This window comes from Colossoma macropomum, unplaced genomic scaffold (assembly GCF_904425465.1).
Source record: "Colossoma macropomum unplaced genomic scaffold, Colossoma_macropomum, whole genome shotgun sequence".
NCBI classification, from domain to species: Eukaryota; Metazoa; Chordata; class Actinopteri; order Characiformes; family Serrasalmidae; genus Colossoma; species Colossoma macropomum.
The window spans coordinates 4823184-4837016 of NW_023494806.1; the positions used below are offsets into that span (position 1 = coordinate 4823184).

Consider the following 13833-nt stretch of genomic DNA (forward strand, 5'->3'; position numbering starts at 1 on the left):
CTGTGAGTGCAGCAACACCCGACATGCTCAATCAAGTATGGGGTGAATTTGACTATGGTGTTGATGTTGTCCGTACAGCTGGAGGAGGTTCATACTGAGCACTTGTAAAATTACATAAACTTTATGCTCAGTTAAACCATTTACAGTTTACTGCACTGTTCTGTAATGATTTACAAGTGAAATAAATCATTTTGAAATCGGACGAATCTTTTTGAATCACTCTGTATTCAGGAAAATCAAAATTGTACAATCAGAACTACTGTTGTACTTAAAAACTTAAAAATAAATAAATAGGAATAACTACCTTCAGCTGAAGGTTATAAACAGCTGCATCCATATCAAAACAAGGGGTCCAACAATACATGCGTTTGGCAGGTTCGTTCCAATTTTCAATTAAGCTCGAGTTGATTTTGAGTTAGATATTTCATGTATTACGAATGTTTAAATTCTCTAATTATGTATTACACAGACTGGCTTGGAAACCATTGTTTCAGCTCAGTTTCAGGATTTTATTTGTAGCAGAATTCTCAAATAGAACTTTTTTCAAAGCCTGCTACTCCAGCCCTTGAAATAAACCCCAAAATCTCAAGCTGTACCACTTACAAGCAACTACAGATAAAAAAGCAGGCATTTGAGAGCGGGTGTGTCCATAGCAGAAGCCCCACCCTTCACTCGGTCATCGACTGGTTTTCACCAAAGACGGTGAAAGGGAGACACTGAAGACAGTGGGGGAATGCAGGTCTACAGTTTACATTAATATACAGTTTGAAAATTAATGTACTGAATTTATTTCAATTTTACAGCTTAAAAGGAAAAATCAAAAGGCAAAAAAGTTTATTTGCAGTTTGACTAAATATGAACAGCCCACAAAAATACCAGCCTCCTCTTTTTCTACAAAACAGTTCTAATATAGGGGACTAAAAGTGGACAGATGAAGACCACGGCTACACCTGTCCGGCACCCGTTTTAGGAGAGTAAGAATAATACAGAAAACAAGTGAAATGGCTCAACATAATTTATTTTTGTTTCATGTTAAAATGTACAGAGTTCTTTGAAAGTACTTGCTAAGAAATAAAGAAAAGGAACAAATAAATGGAAATACATACAGGGACGAAATAGAGAGGAGAGAGAGGAAGGCAGGCGCCACTGACCGTTAAGCAGCGTCCTGCCACTGCTCCGCTTTCTCTCCATCTACCGCACTCTCTCTTAGCTTACAACTCACCATGTACAATTACAAAGGATACAAAAAGGGAAGCAATATAAACAGACAGAAACATACTGAGCTCATTTTTACATGCCTCTTAGATGTACGGAAGTCGTCCTATACACACACGAGAAAAAAATAAACAAAAAAATTAAGGGGGAAACAAAAAAATAAACGGCGAAATGACCTTTAGATATTTGTCGTTTCCTTTTTGTTTTAAAATAGCATTAATATACTACACAAAGATAGAAAACTCTAGAGATGAGATGGAATGGAAAGGTTAAAGGCATCTTATTCACTAGAAGTGAGCTGTTATTTTTTTAGTTTTGAATTTCTTAATAATATTACCCCAAGAGTTGAGCTAAAAAATATGTATTGTTTTTTTTTTTTCCTGAAACAGAAGTGAAAAAAATGACAGTACCAATATCCATGTCAGAATTTTTTGTTTTATATTATAGAAAAAACATTTTCTCTACAATAAGTTTGCTAAAGTCAAAAAGAGTCAGCTTGTGTCATAAAAGAAAGCTGCCCAGTCTGATAAAATTCAGAAAATTAAAAGAAATAAACAAACAAAAAAACAAAACAAAACAAAAACAACCACACAAATAACAAATATGAAAACGTCAGGTCTTAAGAAAGAATCCTCATATTGACATAGAATACTGGACATTGAATACACAGGAGATTCTCTGCCCCTTGTCCTATACTGGTAACCGTCCCTGTACGACATGCACGTTAACTGAGATGTCGGCGCGAGTCTCGGTGTGCGCCGCCGCGGACTGTCCACGTCTCCTTCGTTACGAAACGCTAACAAAGCAGTCCGCGATTTGTGTTGCGACAGTATAAGCCATTGTTCACTGCAGTGGGTTAAACGTACGGCGTTATCGGCGCATATGGGACGCAGACGTAGCGGTCACTCTAGCATGGTTGTTAGAAAAGGGAAAAAAAAGGCAAAAAACAAAATTTCCACCGTGTAATTCTCCCTTGATTTGACTGCCCTCTAGTGGAGTGTCTATGACGAAGGGTGCTCATGTTACATTTCGGGAGTCTGTGCTGTGAATCAGGAAGTACCAGAATATTTACATCTAAGAGTTTCACAGGCGCACTTGTTTGGCCCAGTCCGCCCGTCCGAGTTCGGTACTTTCTCTCGCTACTTATGGACATACGAATACATACAGAGCCACCGTTTTCCTCTGCCGGCCTTTACCGAATCAGAATACATGCGGTCCTATACTGCAAACTGGGAAGACACGGATTACTGGATACTTTTCATGGTGTCTCCGTGACAGCTCTACATCACACACATACAGAAGTGCCTCCACCTTGACTCTGAAGTGGCTTTAGAAATGTGTGCGTGTGTGTTTTATGTTTGAGAATGTTTATAAGAGCAAAAAAATGTGTGGATTCCCCCCCTCAAAGTATAGCCACACATATATATTTATATATATTTAAACTAAGCATGAGGCTAGACTGAAACACAAAGCAGTTCAACTGTCATCCGAAAAACGAGAACGTATTTAAAAAATAAACAAAGGTGGTAATAATAATAATAATAATTATAATAATAATAATAATAAAAGAGCAAAGTCCATCTACAACTGTTTTGTCAATTTTTTTTTCAGGTAAGGCTTCCTATATCAATTCCAAAGACCGTGTGCATGGTTCGGTGCATGTTCGCCAACAACATCAAATGTAAATTTTCCCCGTTTGGAAAAATTAAGGTCCTCTTCCTCCTTGCAGCTGCTTTGTTGCTTCCTCCGCTCCGCAAGTGGATGCTGTTTGGAGGGGAGAGTGTGCCGCCCCGTTGGTACGTCGCGATACTTGTCCGTTCACACCGCTTCCCCCGGCTTTGTCGGCTCAGCGACAGCTGCTGGGCACGGCTCTGAGGGAGCCGAAACCCTCGGGACAGAATTTAATGACCACAACATACAAGAGAAGTTAAAACATTGAAACCTCCGCAGCTGCTGCACCTTCCTGTCCCGCCACGCCCACACGTCAAACCCGCTTCAGGCCAGCTCCCATTGCCAAGGTCTTGGGAAGACGGGTGCGCTCTGAAAACAATACAGAGAGTATGCGAGTCCAATTCTGCAGGGGGGATTAATGTCTTTTCTTTTTCACAACACTCTCCTCTCTTTCTCTGCACATTTTCTATGCTAACTTGCTCATCTGCTCATGTAAGGCGACTGTTTGGGGACTCCGGCGTAACTGTGGTGCGAAGGCCCTGCGTACATCATGTTGCCGTGGTGATTGGGCTGCATAGGCTGCTGGGGGTACGCCTGGCCTCCCATCATGCCCATTTGCATCTGCATGGGGTACTGGGCCGGTTGGTTCATGTACGGCGGATTGCCGTGGTAACCGCTGTTCATCATGGGCTGGGGCATTCGGTAGCCGGCCGACATGGCCGCATTCAGGGGGTTCATGTTCATGGAGTTGTAGGCAGCTGGAGTGGGCATGAGATTGGTCATCATGCCACGCTGGACAGCTAGAGTCCTAGGGGAGCCCTGCATGGCCACCGGGCCGGAGCTACGGCCATAAAGCTGCTGCTGGTGTGGGGAGCCGGCAGGGATTTGGGAGGCTTTGGAGCGGATGGAGATGTGGCCCTTTACCGTGGCCATTTGACCCTGGAGACGCTGGGTGTGGGGCGGCGGAGGAAGGCCAATATTTGCCCCCGGCATGTTGCACTGAATTAGAGGAGAGCCAAGGTTCATGGAACCAGAGCTTAGGTTGGGGGGCGGGGTCATGGTAGCCTGGGCCTGCGGAAGCGGAGGGTGAGGAGAAGAAGCGAGCTGAGCCAAACCCGGGCTGGACAGAGAGACGCTGGTGGCGTAAGACGTGACAGCAGCTGAATGAGAATAAGGCATGGCGTGGGGGTCCATGATTGTGTTTGTGAGCTGCTGGAGCTTGGCCAGGCTGAAGGTGGCCGATGGCTGGGCGTAGCCTCCAGCACCAAAGTCCTGGCCCATGCGGTCGTAGAGACTTCGTCCACTTCCGCTGCTCCCTGCGCTTTCAGGGATCTCCATTATCATTGGTGTGGAGGCAAAGCCGTTTCCCATGCTGCACTGGGATAAAGGCTGCTGCTGGGGCGGTGGGGGAGGGGGTGCTGAAGGTGGAGCTTGGGTCTGAGGTTGGTTTGGCTGTTGCTGCTGCTGTTGCTGCTGCTGGGGAACCTTCTTTTGTTGTTGCTGCTGCTGCTGCTGTTGTTGTTGCTGGCTGGCACTCGGAGGCCTTTCGATCACGCAGCTCTGGGGAGACTTAATGCCACAGCTTGGGGTGTTTGCAGTGGGTGGAGGAGGTGGGGGTGGAGGCTGTGGAACAGCGGCACCAGCATTGGAGCCAGAATTGCCACTGTTTGGGCCGGGAGCAGCCTGCTGAATCAAACTGCAACTGCCCATACCTAACTGGGGATTCACGGCAGCACTGGAAGACGACAGACCTGGGGTGGAAACGAAGGAACAGCTGTTGCCTTGAGAGGAGGAGGAGGATGGGGTGGAGGATGAAGAGGAAGCAGACGAGGAAGCAGCCGCTACAGACACGGACATGCCACCTCCACTGCCTCCACTACCTCCACTGCCCATGGTGGAGTCGTAGCTGCTGGGGTTGTCATAGTTCTCTGTGGTGCTCTCGATACTGCCCAAGTCGCTGAAACCACTGTCCACTACCTGCTGTGAGTGATCCGAAACAGAAGGGACATCCATCATGGGTGAGGTCTCCATGTTCTGCAAAGACGGCGCTGAAAGTGAACTAGGGTGCTCCGGAGTTATCTGGGTGTATCCTCCTCCAGTTCCTCCTCCTGTCCCTGCAGCTCCAGGCACCCCTGTGCCTGTCTCCATAGGTCCAGGTGTCATCCCGGGGCTGTTTACTGACCGTACAGACTGACTGGCTAAAGGGGGCATGGGCGGGTTAGGCATGGGGCTATTATGCTGAGAAGCACTACAGTCCTCCACCATTGCAAGAGCTTCTTCTTCTCCCTCCCCGTGGCTGTAGTTCTGCAAGGTACGGCAGGCAGCCAGGGTCTCTTCACAGTCCTGGTACGCACCGTGCTGCTCAGCTTCTTCATCCTGGGCCTCTCCTTGCGTGAGTGACTGGACGGCCTGGACGGTCTCCAGGTCCAGCTCACTGCTGTGGTGGTCATGCTGATGGTGGCTACTGAGCTCATCCTTGAACTCAGTACTGGCGTGCTGATGTTCCGTCTCCATCATCAGGACGGATTTATCTTCTAGTGCCTGAAGGTCCGGTGGTTCAGAAGGGACCGCGATGGACGTTACCGTTTCCACGGCAGCAGCAGCGGCAGCGGATTCCTCCTGTTCCCGCCGCCGCCGTTCATCTTGCGAATCGACTGACCGGGTTTTCACCTCCTGCACCTCATCTGCTTCTTCCTCCTCTTCCTCCTCCTCATCTTCTTCTTCCTGCTTACTGACATACTCCTGTGTCGTGCTCGTCTGCATGTCTAAAAAACCTTCTCCAGTGGTCTGCGGTTCCTCTTTCACGGGCGGTGACCGAGCAGGGGATGACGGTTCCTCCTCTTCCTCGTCCTCCAATTCTTCATCCTCCTCCTCAGACTCCTGGCTCTTCCTCCGCTTGCTGCAGTCACTTTTCTCCTCTAGCCGGCCATCGCCTTCGTCATCTGCATCATGATCATCACTCCTCCGGCTGCCGGGTGCTGCTGCCGTTCTCCTGCTGCCTGGGTCGCTGTGATCCTCCTCCTCCCTCTCCTCATCCTCCTCTGGGTCAGCCATGTCCTCGTCTCTGCTCTGAGGGACTCTGGAGCTAGAAGACTGGGACAAGGTGCGAGAAGGTGGACGGCTGGGCTTTTCCTCAGTCCATGCTTGATCTTGATCTTCCACCTCATCTTCTTCATCCGGCTCGGACGGCGGGGGTGGTTTGGGGGCCGGAGGCTGGAGGTTCAAGTTTTTTGGTGGCCTTCCTCGCCTCCTAGGTTTGGGCGGTTCTGTCGTCTTTTGGAGGAAATCGTCTTCCTCGTCCGAGTCTTTGCGCTTCTCGCAGTCGATATCGGAGGATCTCCTCTTGCAAGCCCGGTCCTCCAGCGGAGGCTTTTCCAACTGTAGCTGAGCCAGTCGGCTTCGCTCCAGCTCCTGCCTGGCAGCCTCCTCCTGGGCCCGCTGCAGGTAATAGCTTCGAGGCTTCCTGCCAGGTTTCCCCTTGATCTTTTGAGGTGGTGGATCCTCAGAGGACTGAGCTGTCAGGCTGGTGTCAGCAACCTGGTCGACTTCACTACCGGGTTTTTTCCCAGGACGCTTCGTCCAGTGCGGGGGCTTGCGGCTCTTGCCCTTAGGCCAGCCTTTTTTCTTCTTCACCGGGGCTTCTGGTGTGATGACAGGGGCTTCCACTACCTCTCCTTCCTCTGTCTGCTCTGGCCTCCTCAGGCCAGCAACTGGCTTCAGCACAGGAGTGGGATCTGCAGGTGAGGAAGTAAATAATCAATACCAGAAGTACGAAAATTGCCTTGAACACAACACATATATAAAGTTGCAAGTAGTCCTTCAATTTGGTCCTTCAACTCTGAGACAGTAAAGCAGCCACACACCATTATACTTCCTCCACCACAAGTGCATGCAAGATAAATCCACAGCTGAATTGACTCGAACGCTGACTCAATTCACCTCTTTTCACGAGATCATTATGCTAGATGTTTTTCCATCAATGACCTTGACTGTTTAAACCATTTTCTAGATAAAACTACAGCCATAGGAAATGTGTTTAATCACACTGTCCATCATTATGATGAAGATTATGACAAAAAAAAAAAAAAAGGGCGTTACTAACCATCTTCCTCAGACTCTGAGAGATTGGCTGGGCGGACCCTTTTCGGGGCTGGATCTAAGTGTTTGCGGGCAGGTGGGTAACAGCGGAGGGCGTTTCCAAATGGAGTCTCCTCCTCTAGCCGAGGCATGGGCCTCTCAGTGTCCGAGTCCACAAAGGGCTCGTCCAGAACCTCTGTAGTCTCCGAGATCGTTTCAGTCACAACGCTGCTGTGGGGATGATTGCGCTGCCGTATGCGTCGCTTCCTCACCTGTTTCTGGGGACAGAGATTAGGAGGAATTAACAAAAGTGAGTCACAGAACTATACATATTTCACATGCTGATTCCATTTAGCACGTAACATGCAATTAAGTCGCAAACCGCACAAAAACAAATGAAAACCTTGATCACATAATCTTGCTTCATTCTCACACTTTCACACCTTTTATTCTGGGATTATTTTCATTTATAATCACAAAAAAATAATTAACTATTTATTTATTCATTTTTGGCCAAGACATGTTTTGAATGTGCATCTATAATCAATTTTCTGCTATTAAATGCCAACTCCACTCTGATGCTTCATTATACCATGCAATTGCTTTTGTGGTTATAACTCCAACATTGTGGACATGCTGGGTGCCTCCTTTTTCTTTCCCTTTGCTGCCACCACTAGTTCAAGTTAAAATCTCTGGGTCCGTCTGCGTGACTAGCAGTTTCTTCTTGCATAGTGCAAATTAGGGCTGGGTGATATGGACCAAAAAAATCATATTGCGGTATTTTTGGGCTTAATCGCAATACACAGAATCTCCCTCAAAGTTCGGTTGTATGCCAAAGCCACATATGAGATATCAAAAGCACATTCATTAACAAAGATTGTGAACAAAATAAATGCAAAGACAGGGTTTCCTTCCCGGTTTGGAAATGCACAGCTGCACAATAAATTAACACGTAAATGATAAATTATATAAATACCCTACGTTAAATAATGTAATAATAATGTGCCGGGACATTATTGTATACTGAGCCACTGACAGGACAGGGCCACTGAGCACCAGCTGGACATTATATATCTCTACTTATATTACTATGCACTGCCGTTTTGTTTATACATCTATACACACTGCATACTGCACCGCCACTTTGTTTATATGTCCATAAATATTGCATATTGCACTGTATTATTCCTGTATTGAACTCCCACTTGTTTATACACTCATGCATATTGCACAACTGTTAACCTGTTATCGTCTACAATGCATAGCTACTTGGTTCATTCAGTGGATGTGACATGTACCACTGCATTTTCACCTGCATAATACTTATGCAATTTTACTAATTTTTATACTGCACATTAGATTTTTATGGTTGCTTTAGTATATTTTATTATATATCTTTACTTTTTCTATTTATGCATCTGTATACTAGTGTATGGCAACACTTTTGCTTTGCTATTTACTGCACTTTGTGATGCTGTAACAGATAACTTTGCCCATTTTGGTGATCTATCTAACTATAAAAATAGACTTATCTCTGAGAACACTCCTTCTGTTGCTTTCAACAACAATAACACACTCTTCGTACTGCAGTTTAGGGCGCTGTTGTAAATGGTGAGAGAGATCTGAAGCGCTTCGACTTTTGAATGCAACCTGTTTAAGGGATTCTCTGCAGATAACATGGTTCGGCTGCTCATTTGCCCGTTTAAATCTGAACCATCTCCAAACAATCGAACCACCGCTTTTCTTTGTACAAACCAGACCTTGGGCATGTTATTCATGCTATTGTTAATTCAGTCTTATCTCAAGTCTATTGTGGAGACTCAGCTTAATATTGCTACTTAGCTTCAGACCATCTAAATATGCTACCTATATGTTTCAATTTATCATTTTTGATAGTGATTTAGGCCATCAAAATATCCTACCTGTAGTTTTAGGTAAGAATAAATGTGCACTACGGTAAACAAGACTTAAGTTGGCTTCCTATTCACATTTCACCTTTCCACCTTAAATGGGGCTGCACCGGTTAAGGTAGAACTGGAAAATTTGAACAAGCAGCTGGAGCCAGACTGAAATTGCTGCTCCATTTAAGGTGGAATGGAAAAATTCAAACAGAAGGCGGGCAAAGAAGCCGACTTCAGCTTTATCTCTGGTAGGACATTTAAAAAACATAGCACATTTTATCAGACTTCGTGTTGCAGAAGTACTTGCGGGTGAGTGATGCCAGGTTTGCGCACAGAAGGACAGTGGTGGCAGGGTAACGTGGAGAGTGTGAGAGGAGAGATGTAAACACTGGCACGGCTTTACAGAAGAAATGGGTTGTGTATTTTAACGTAACATCAAATTATATCGATATAAACTAAACTGTTTCATCCTATAACTATATTTGAAAATATATCAATATACTGCAAAAAGTCGATATACCACCCAAATAGACTATATTGCCCACAAGGCTTCTTGCAGTGTACTGCAATCTGTCTGAATGACCACAAAAATATTTTGTTGACTTTGTTACGTAATTGTTGCAGCCCTAGTCCAAGACGATAATTCGAAAGACAACATAAACAAAGAACTTCCTCTGTCTGATTTCCACCCACCTTGCATTTGAGCCCTAATGTTGGCTTGGTCAGTACAGGAGGGGAGCGAGTGCCCATCTCTTCATCGAAATCCTCCTCCTCCTCTTCTTCCTCCTCCTCCTCACTGCTCTCGCTAGAACAAGACTCTCGGGCAGGTAGAGTCTCGCTCAGCCTTGCAGTCGCTGTCAATGAGGGCGTACCCTCCTCCCCCTCATCACTCAGCCTGCGTTTGGGGCCTCGCTTTTTCCGTGGGGGCCGCCCTCTGCTGCGCTGGGGTGGAATTGCAGGGTGCCGGGGGATTTCCGTAGGCTGTTCTGATGCAGAGTTTGGCTCGTTGTCTGAGGTGAACAGGGTGGGTGGAGAGATGGAGGATGCGGCCAACTTGTTCCCCGGAGATCTGTATTCTTCATCCTCATCTTCGTCAGGCCTCATTTTCCGTGGCCGCCCCGGACCCTGCCGAGTCCGGTCTTTGACTTTTCCCCACAGCCAGTTTTTGGGAGGGCGGCCGCGCCCCCTGCGCTCCCCGTTTGCCTGAACAGGCGAGCGCTCAGGGCTCGGGAGGCTGTTGTGTATGGGGGATGAGGCTGGAGAGCTTTGGCCTTTTGGGAATGACGGGAAGCATTTTTTGTCTTCATCTTCCTCCCTCTCTGCTCTTACATTCCAGGACAGTGGAGGACTTTTGAGACTGGACTTTGCCTACAATGTACAAAGCCAAAGCACCGAGTTAAACCAACAGATTCAATAGTTCAGACAGCAACTTCATATGCAGCTCTAAATGAAGCTCTGACTCACTCCCAAAAAAAACGACTATACCTTTCCTCAAGGAGTGTCTGCTAGATGCAGGATGTATAAATACATAACAGCACATAACCAAAGACTAAATTTTAATGCAAGACATTTAGCGCTGACGTAAGATCTTTTAGAAGCAACAGACTAACAGACGAAGCATATAAGGTTTTCTAAACCTTCATGATCCTGTATGACTAGCATGTAAACAAAAGACCAAATTCAATACACTCTCAAAGTATGTGTTAAAAATATGTAGCTATTTTCATTTAAGAGCAATATATCGTGTTGGTACGCTGCTAAATATGAAACCATGGTAGGTGAAATCATCTCAAATCTAGATAATCTCTAATATTTATAGTTATAAGATTATTCTAGGAACGTAAAATTATTATACTAAAAAAAAACGTATTTCTATATATTTTTAACTTGTTTAAGCAATTAAGTACTCACCTCTTTGCTGCTTTCCTGCTCTCTGTCCTCTTCCTCCTCGTCATCGTCGTCTTCGTCCCCTTCCCCCTCGGACACTACCGTGTTGGTGACAATGACAGGCGTCCAGCGTAAGCAGTCCGGGTCGACCTCCAGCAGCCGTGGCCGTGCCTGGAGCCGCGCCATGTGAGTCGCCACTAGCTTCTCTCTGCGAACCAGCACCAGCCTGGAGTGCCATGAAGAGGAATGAGAAGACGGTAAATTCAGAGCGGCCAAATATTGAGAGCGGCTAATTACTGAACCCTGAATACCGAAGAAAAATAATTTCGGTACAATTTGCAGCAGGGCCTAAAAACGTCTGTTCACACAGCAGGTAAAAGAGGCCCAAATCCGATCTTTTTCTTCTTATGTGACACAGATGTGTGTCTGTGTGTCAGTATGAACAGCAAAAACACACTGAATCTGACATTTTCAATTCTGATTTGAGACGCTTTCATATGTGGTACTGAAATCCGATGCGTATCTAATCTGCGGCAATGCGGCTCAGTCTGAACAGCCAGATCGGAATTCATTCGACTTTTACATCAATCCAACTCCACATTCGTCATCATATCGTGCTGCGACCTCAAACATTTAGGCTGATGTTTCTGTACCAAAAAATTAGAAGGCACTCATCACAACCGCTCTGTGTTCGGAGAGATTTTGAAAGGAATAGCTGAACGCGGCCGTAGGAGAACGAGGCTGCAGCGTCAAAGAACAGTTAAAAGTCTGAAAGCAAAGTTTAAAGAATCCGAACGACCAAAGAAGTGACCGCGCCCCAATAACGGGGCTATTTTACAGCGAGCTTAAACATGTTCTGGGTGATGAGTCCAGCTGTCAGCCTTCGGGACCTCATGATGGCTCCTGTGACGCTGGTGAAGATGAAGCTGAACCTCTGGGAGCGACTGGCGTTCGTTGTTTACCTCTGGATGAGCCACATAAAGCACTGTTCATTTGCGCATGTGGGTCAGTTTAGGAGCTGATCTGTTCAGACTAAAGTCGCATATAGATCACCCTTAAAAGATAATCTGAACAGCCAAACCAAAAAAAAAAAAATTGGAAAATCAGATTTGGGCCACTTTTACCTGCTGTGTAACCAAGACGAGGACAGAAAATTCAGGCTTCGGTGCTGCTACTGTTTTTAACAATTTTTTTGGTCAATTTACTGGAAAACAGCACAATATACAGTGTCAGAAACCACATAAGTAAATATATTTGAGATTCTTCAACTTGACATGGTTTGAGACAAGTATGTGACAAGTGCAAAAGTTAAGACGCAGATTTAAAACTAAAACACGTCTTAGCTGATCAACAATATCTGTGCAGCTTGTGAGTTTTAAGCATGTCCCTGATCTATCAGACAGTTTCATTGTGGCTAATTACTTTAGGAAAGGTAAAGTTTCTGGTTTCAGTTCAACAAGAGGGCTTGAGAGGGATTCCCTCTCCCTCTCCATAATTGTCAGTCTTGGCTGGCCTTGGTGATGACATCACACTTTGGCTGTGCCAATGATCAGCTGCAGTCTTACAGGAGTTTCCCTCATTTTGAGAGCCAAATTAGTACTTATCAAAATATTATGCTCCCTCCCTCAGGCGTGCAGTGCTACTAGGCTGGCACTGCCACGAGTGCACTGTATGTCATACTGTTCAGCAGCAGATTCAAACGTCTGGGCTTACAGCCTAGAAGAGCATGTGATTTCATCCACATAGCTGCTCTCCACCCCACAAGGTGGAGATTACCCAGTTAGCCGAGAGATTACAACTCGTTTCAAAGAAATTAAAGGGATAGTTTATACATTATACAATTTCCCCCTTGCCCTAAACGTAGCGAAAGAGCCAAGACGTCTGGCATCTGGAGTCGGCTTCTTTACTTCTGCACTGGAGCTATGAGGCGAATGCAGCTAACAAGTAATGAAAGTTTATGTACACCAGTTAGCACTGTGCTCGAACAGACATGCTTTTGTGGTTTCCGACACTGTATGCCATACGGTTGATTTAGGCTACGTTTACACAGCAGGTGAAAGTGGCCCAAATCTGATTTTCTCACCAAGATTGGCTGTTCAGATTATCTTTTAAATGCGACATCAGTCTGAACAGATCAGCTCCTAAACCGGCCCGCATGCGCAAAACAACAGTGCTTCACGTGGCTCATCCAAGGGTAAACAGTCATGACGGCCAGCGAACGCCAGGCGCTCCCAGAGCTTTCAGTTTTGTCTTCGCCAGCATCACAGGAGCGAGTATGAAGTTCCAGTGGTTGACAGCTGGACTCATCACCCACAGTGTGTTCGAGTTCGCCGTAAAAGGGCTCGTTATTCAGCCATGGCCACTTCTTTGGTTCGAGTCATCTGATTCTTTAAACTGTTCTCTGATGCTGCAGCCTCGGGCTCCTCCGCGTTTTGTTCGAAACCTCTTCAAACACGGAGCGCTTTGATGAGTGTTTTGGTACAGAAACATCAGACTAAGTTTATAAGTCTCAGCAGCGCGAAATTATGGCGAATGTGGAGTTGGATTGACGTAAATCACATAAATTCGGACTGAGTCACGTTGCCGCAGATCGGATACGTATCGGATTTCAGTACCACATATAAAAGCGTCTTGAATCGGAATTGAAAATGTCAGATTCAGTGCGTTTTTTGCTGTTCACAGTGACACACAGACACACATCTGTGTCACATATGAGGAAAAAGATCGGATTTGGGCCACTTTTACCTGCTGTGTAAACGCAGCCTTAGAGAACTGGAGTTAAAGAGACTTAATTCAGAGATCACTGAATTAAGCCCTTTCTGAAAATCTGCTTTCATAAAATATTTATTTAAAAAAAGGCATCTAGGTAAAAACCATTAGAGTATCTATACAGCACTGAGGTCTTGGTAAGACAGCATGGGTGATACAAATAAGCTTTTCAGAACTGAGGTAAATCCTCTTTATCTCCATTTATAAACGTTAAATCAACATTTATAAATGTTTAAATAATCCAACATAGGCTACATTCACATTACCAGGTTGGAGCGGCACAAATCCAATTTTTTGCCCTAATGTGACTCAG

General features: G+C 45.6%; 1 protein-coding gene across 6 annotated transcripts in view; it reads right to left on the bottom strand.

The window, feature by feature from the left end:
* Positions 1 to 997: 997 nt before the first annotated feature.
* Positions 998 to 13833, bottom strand: part of kat6a (K(lysine) acetyltransferase 6A) — a 74467-nt gene continuing 61631 nt past the window's right edge. For 5 of the 6 annotated variants that reach the window (XM_036599175.1, XM_036599179.1, XM_036599178.1 and 2 more), the window contains exons 14-17: positions 10776 to 10977; positions 9558 to 10232; positions 6989 to 7241; positions 998 to 6620 (exon numbers count right to left, since the gene is read on the bottom strand). In XM_036599175.1, the coding sequence (XP_036455068.1) occupies positions 3367 to 6620; positions 6989 to 7241; positions 9558 to 10232; positions 10776 to 10977 (4384 nt within the window). In that variant the 3' untranslated portion in view covers positions 998 to 3366. The remainder of the gene's footprint in view (positions 6621 to 6988; positions 7242 to 9557; positions 10233 to 10775; positions 10978 to 13833) is intronic. The other variant, XM_036599180.1, reaches the window with a different exon arrangement.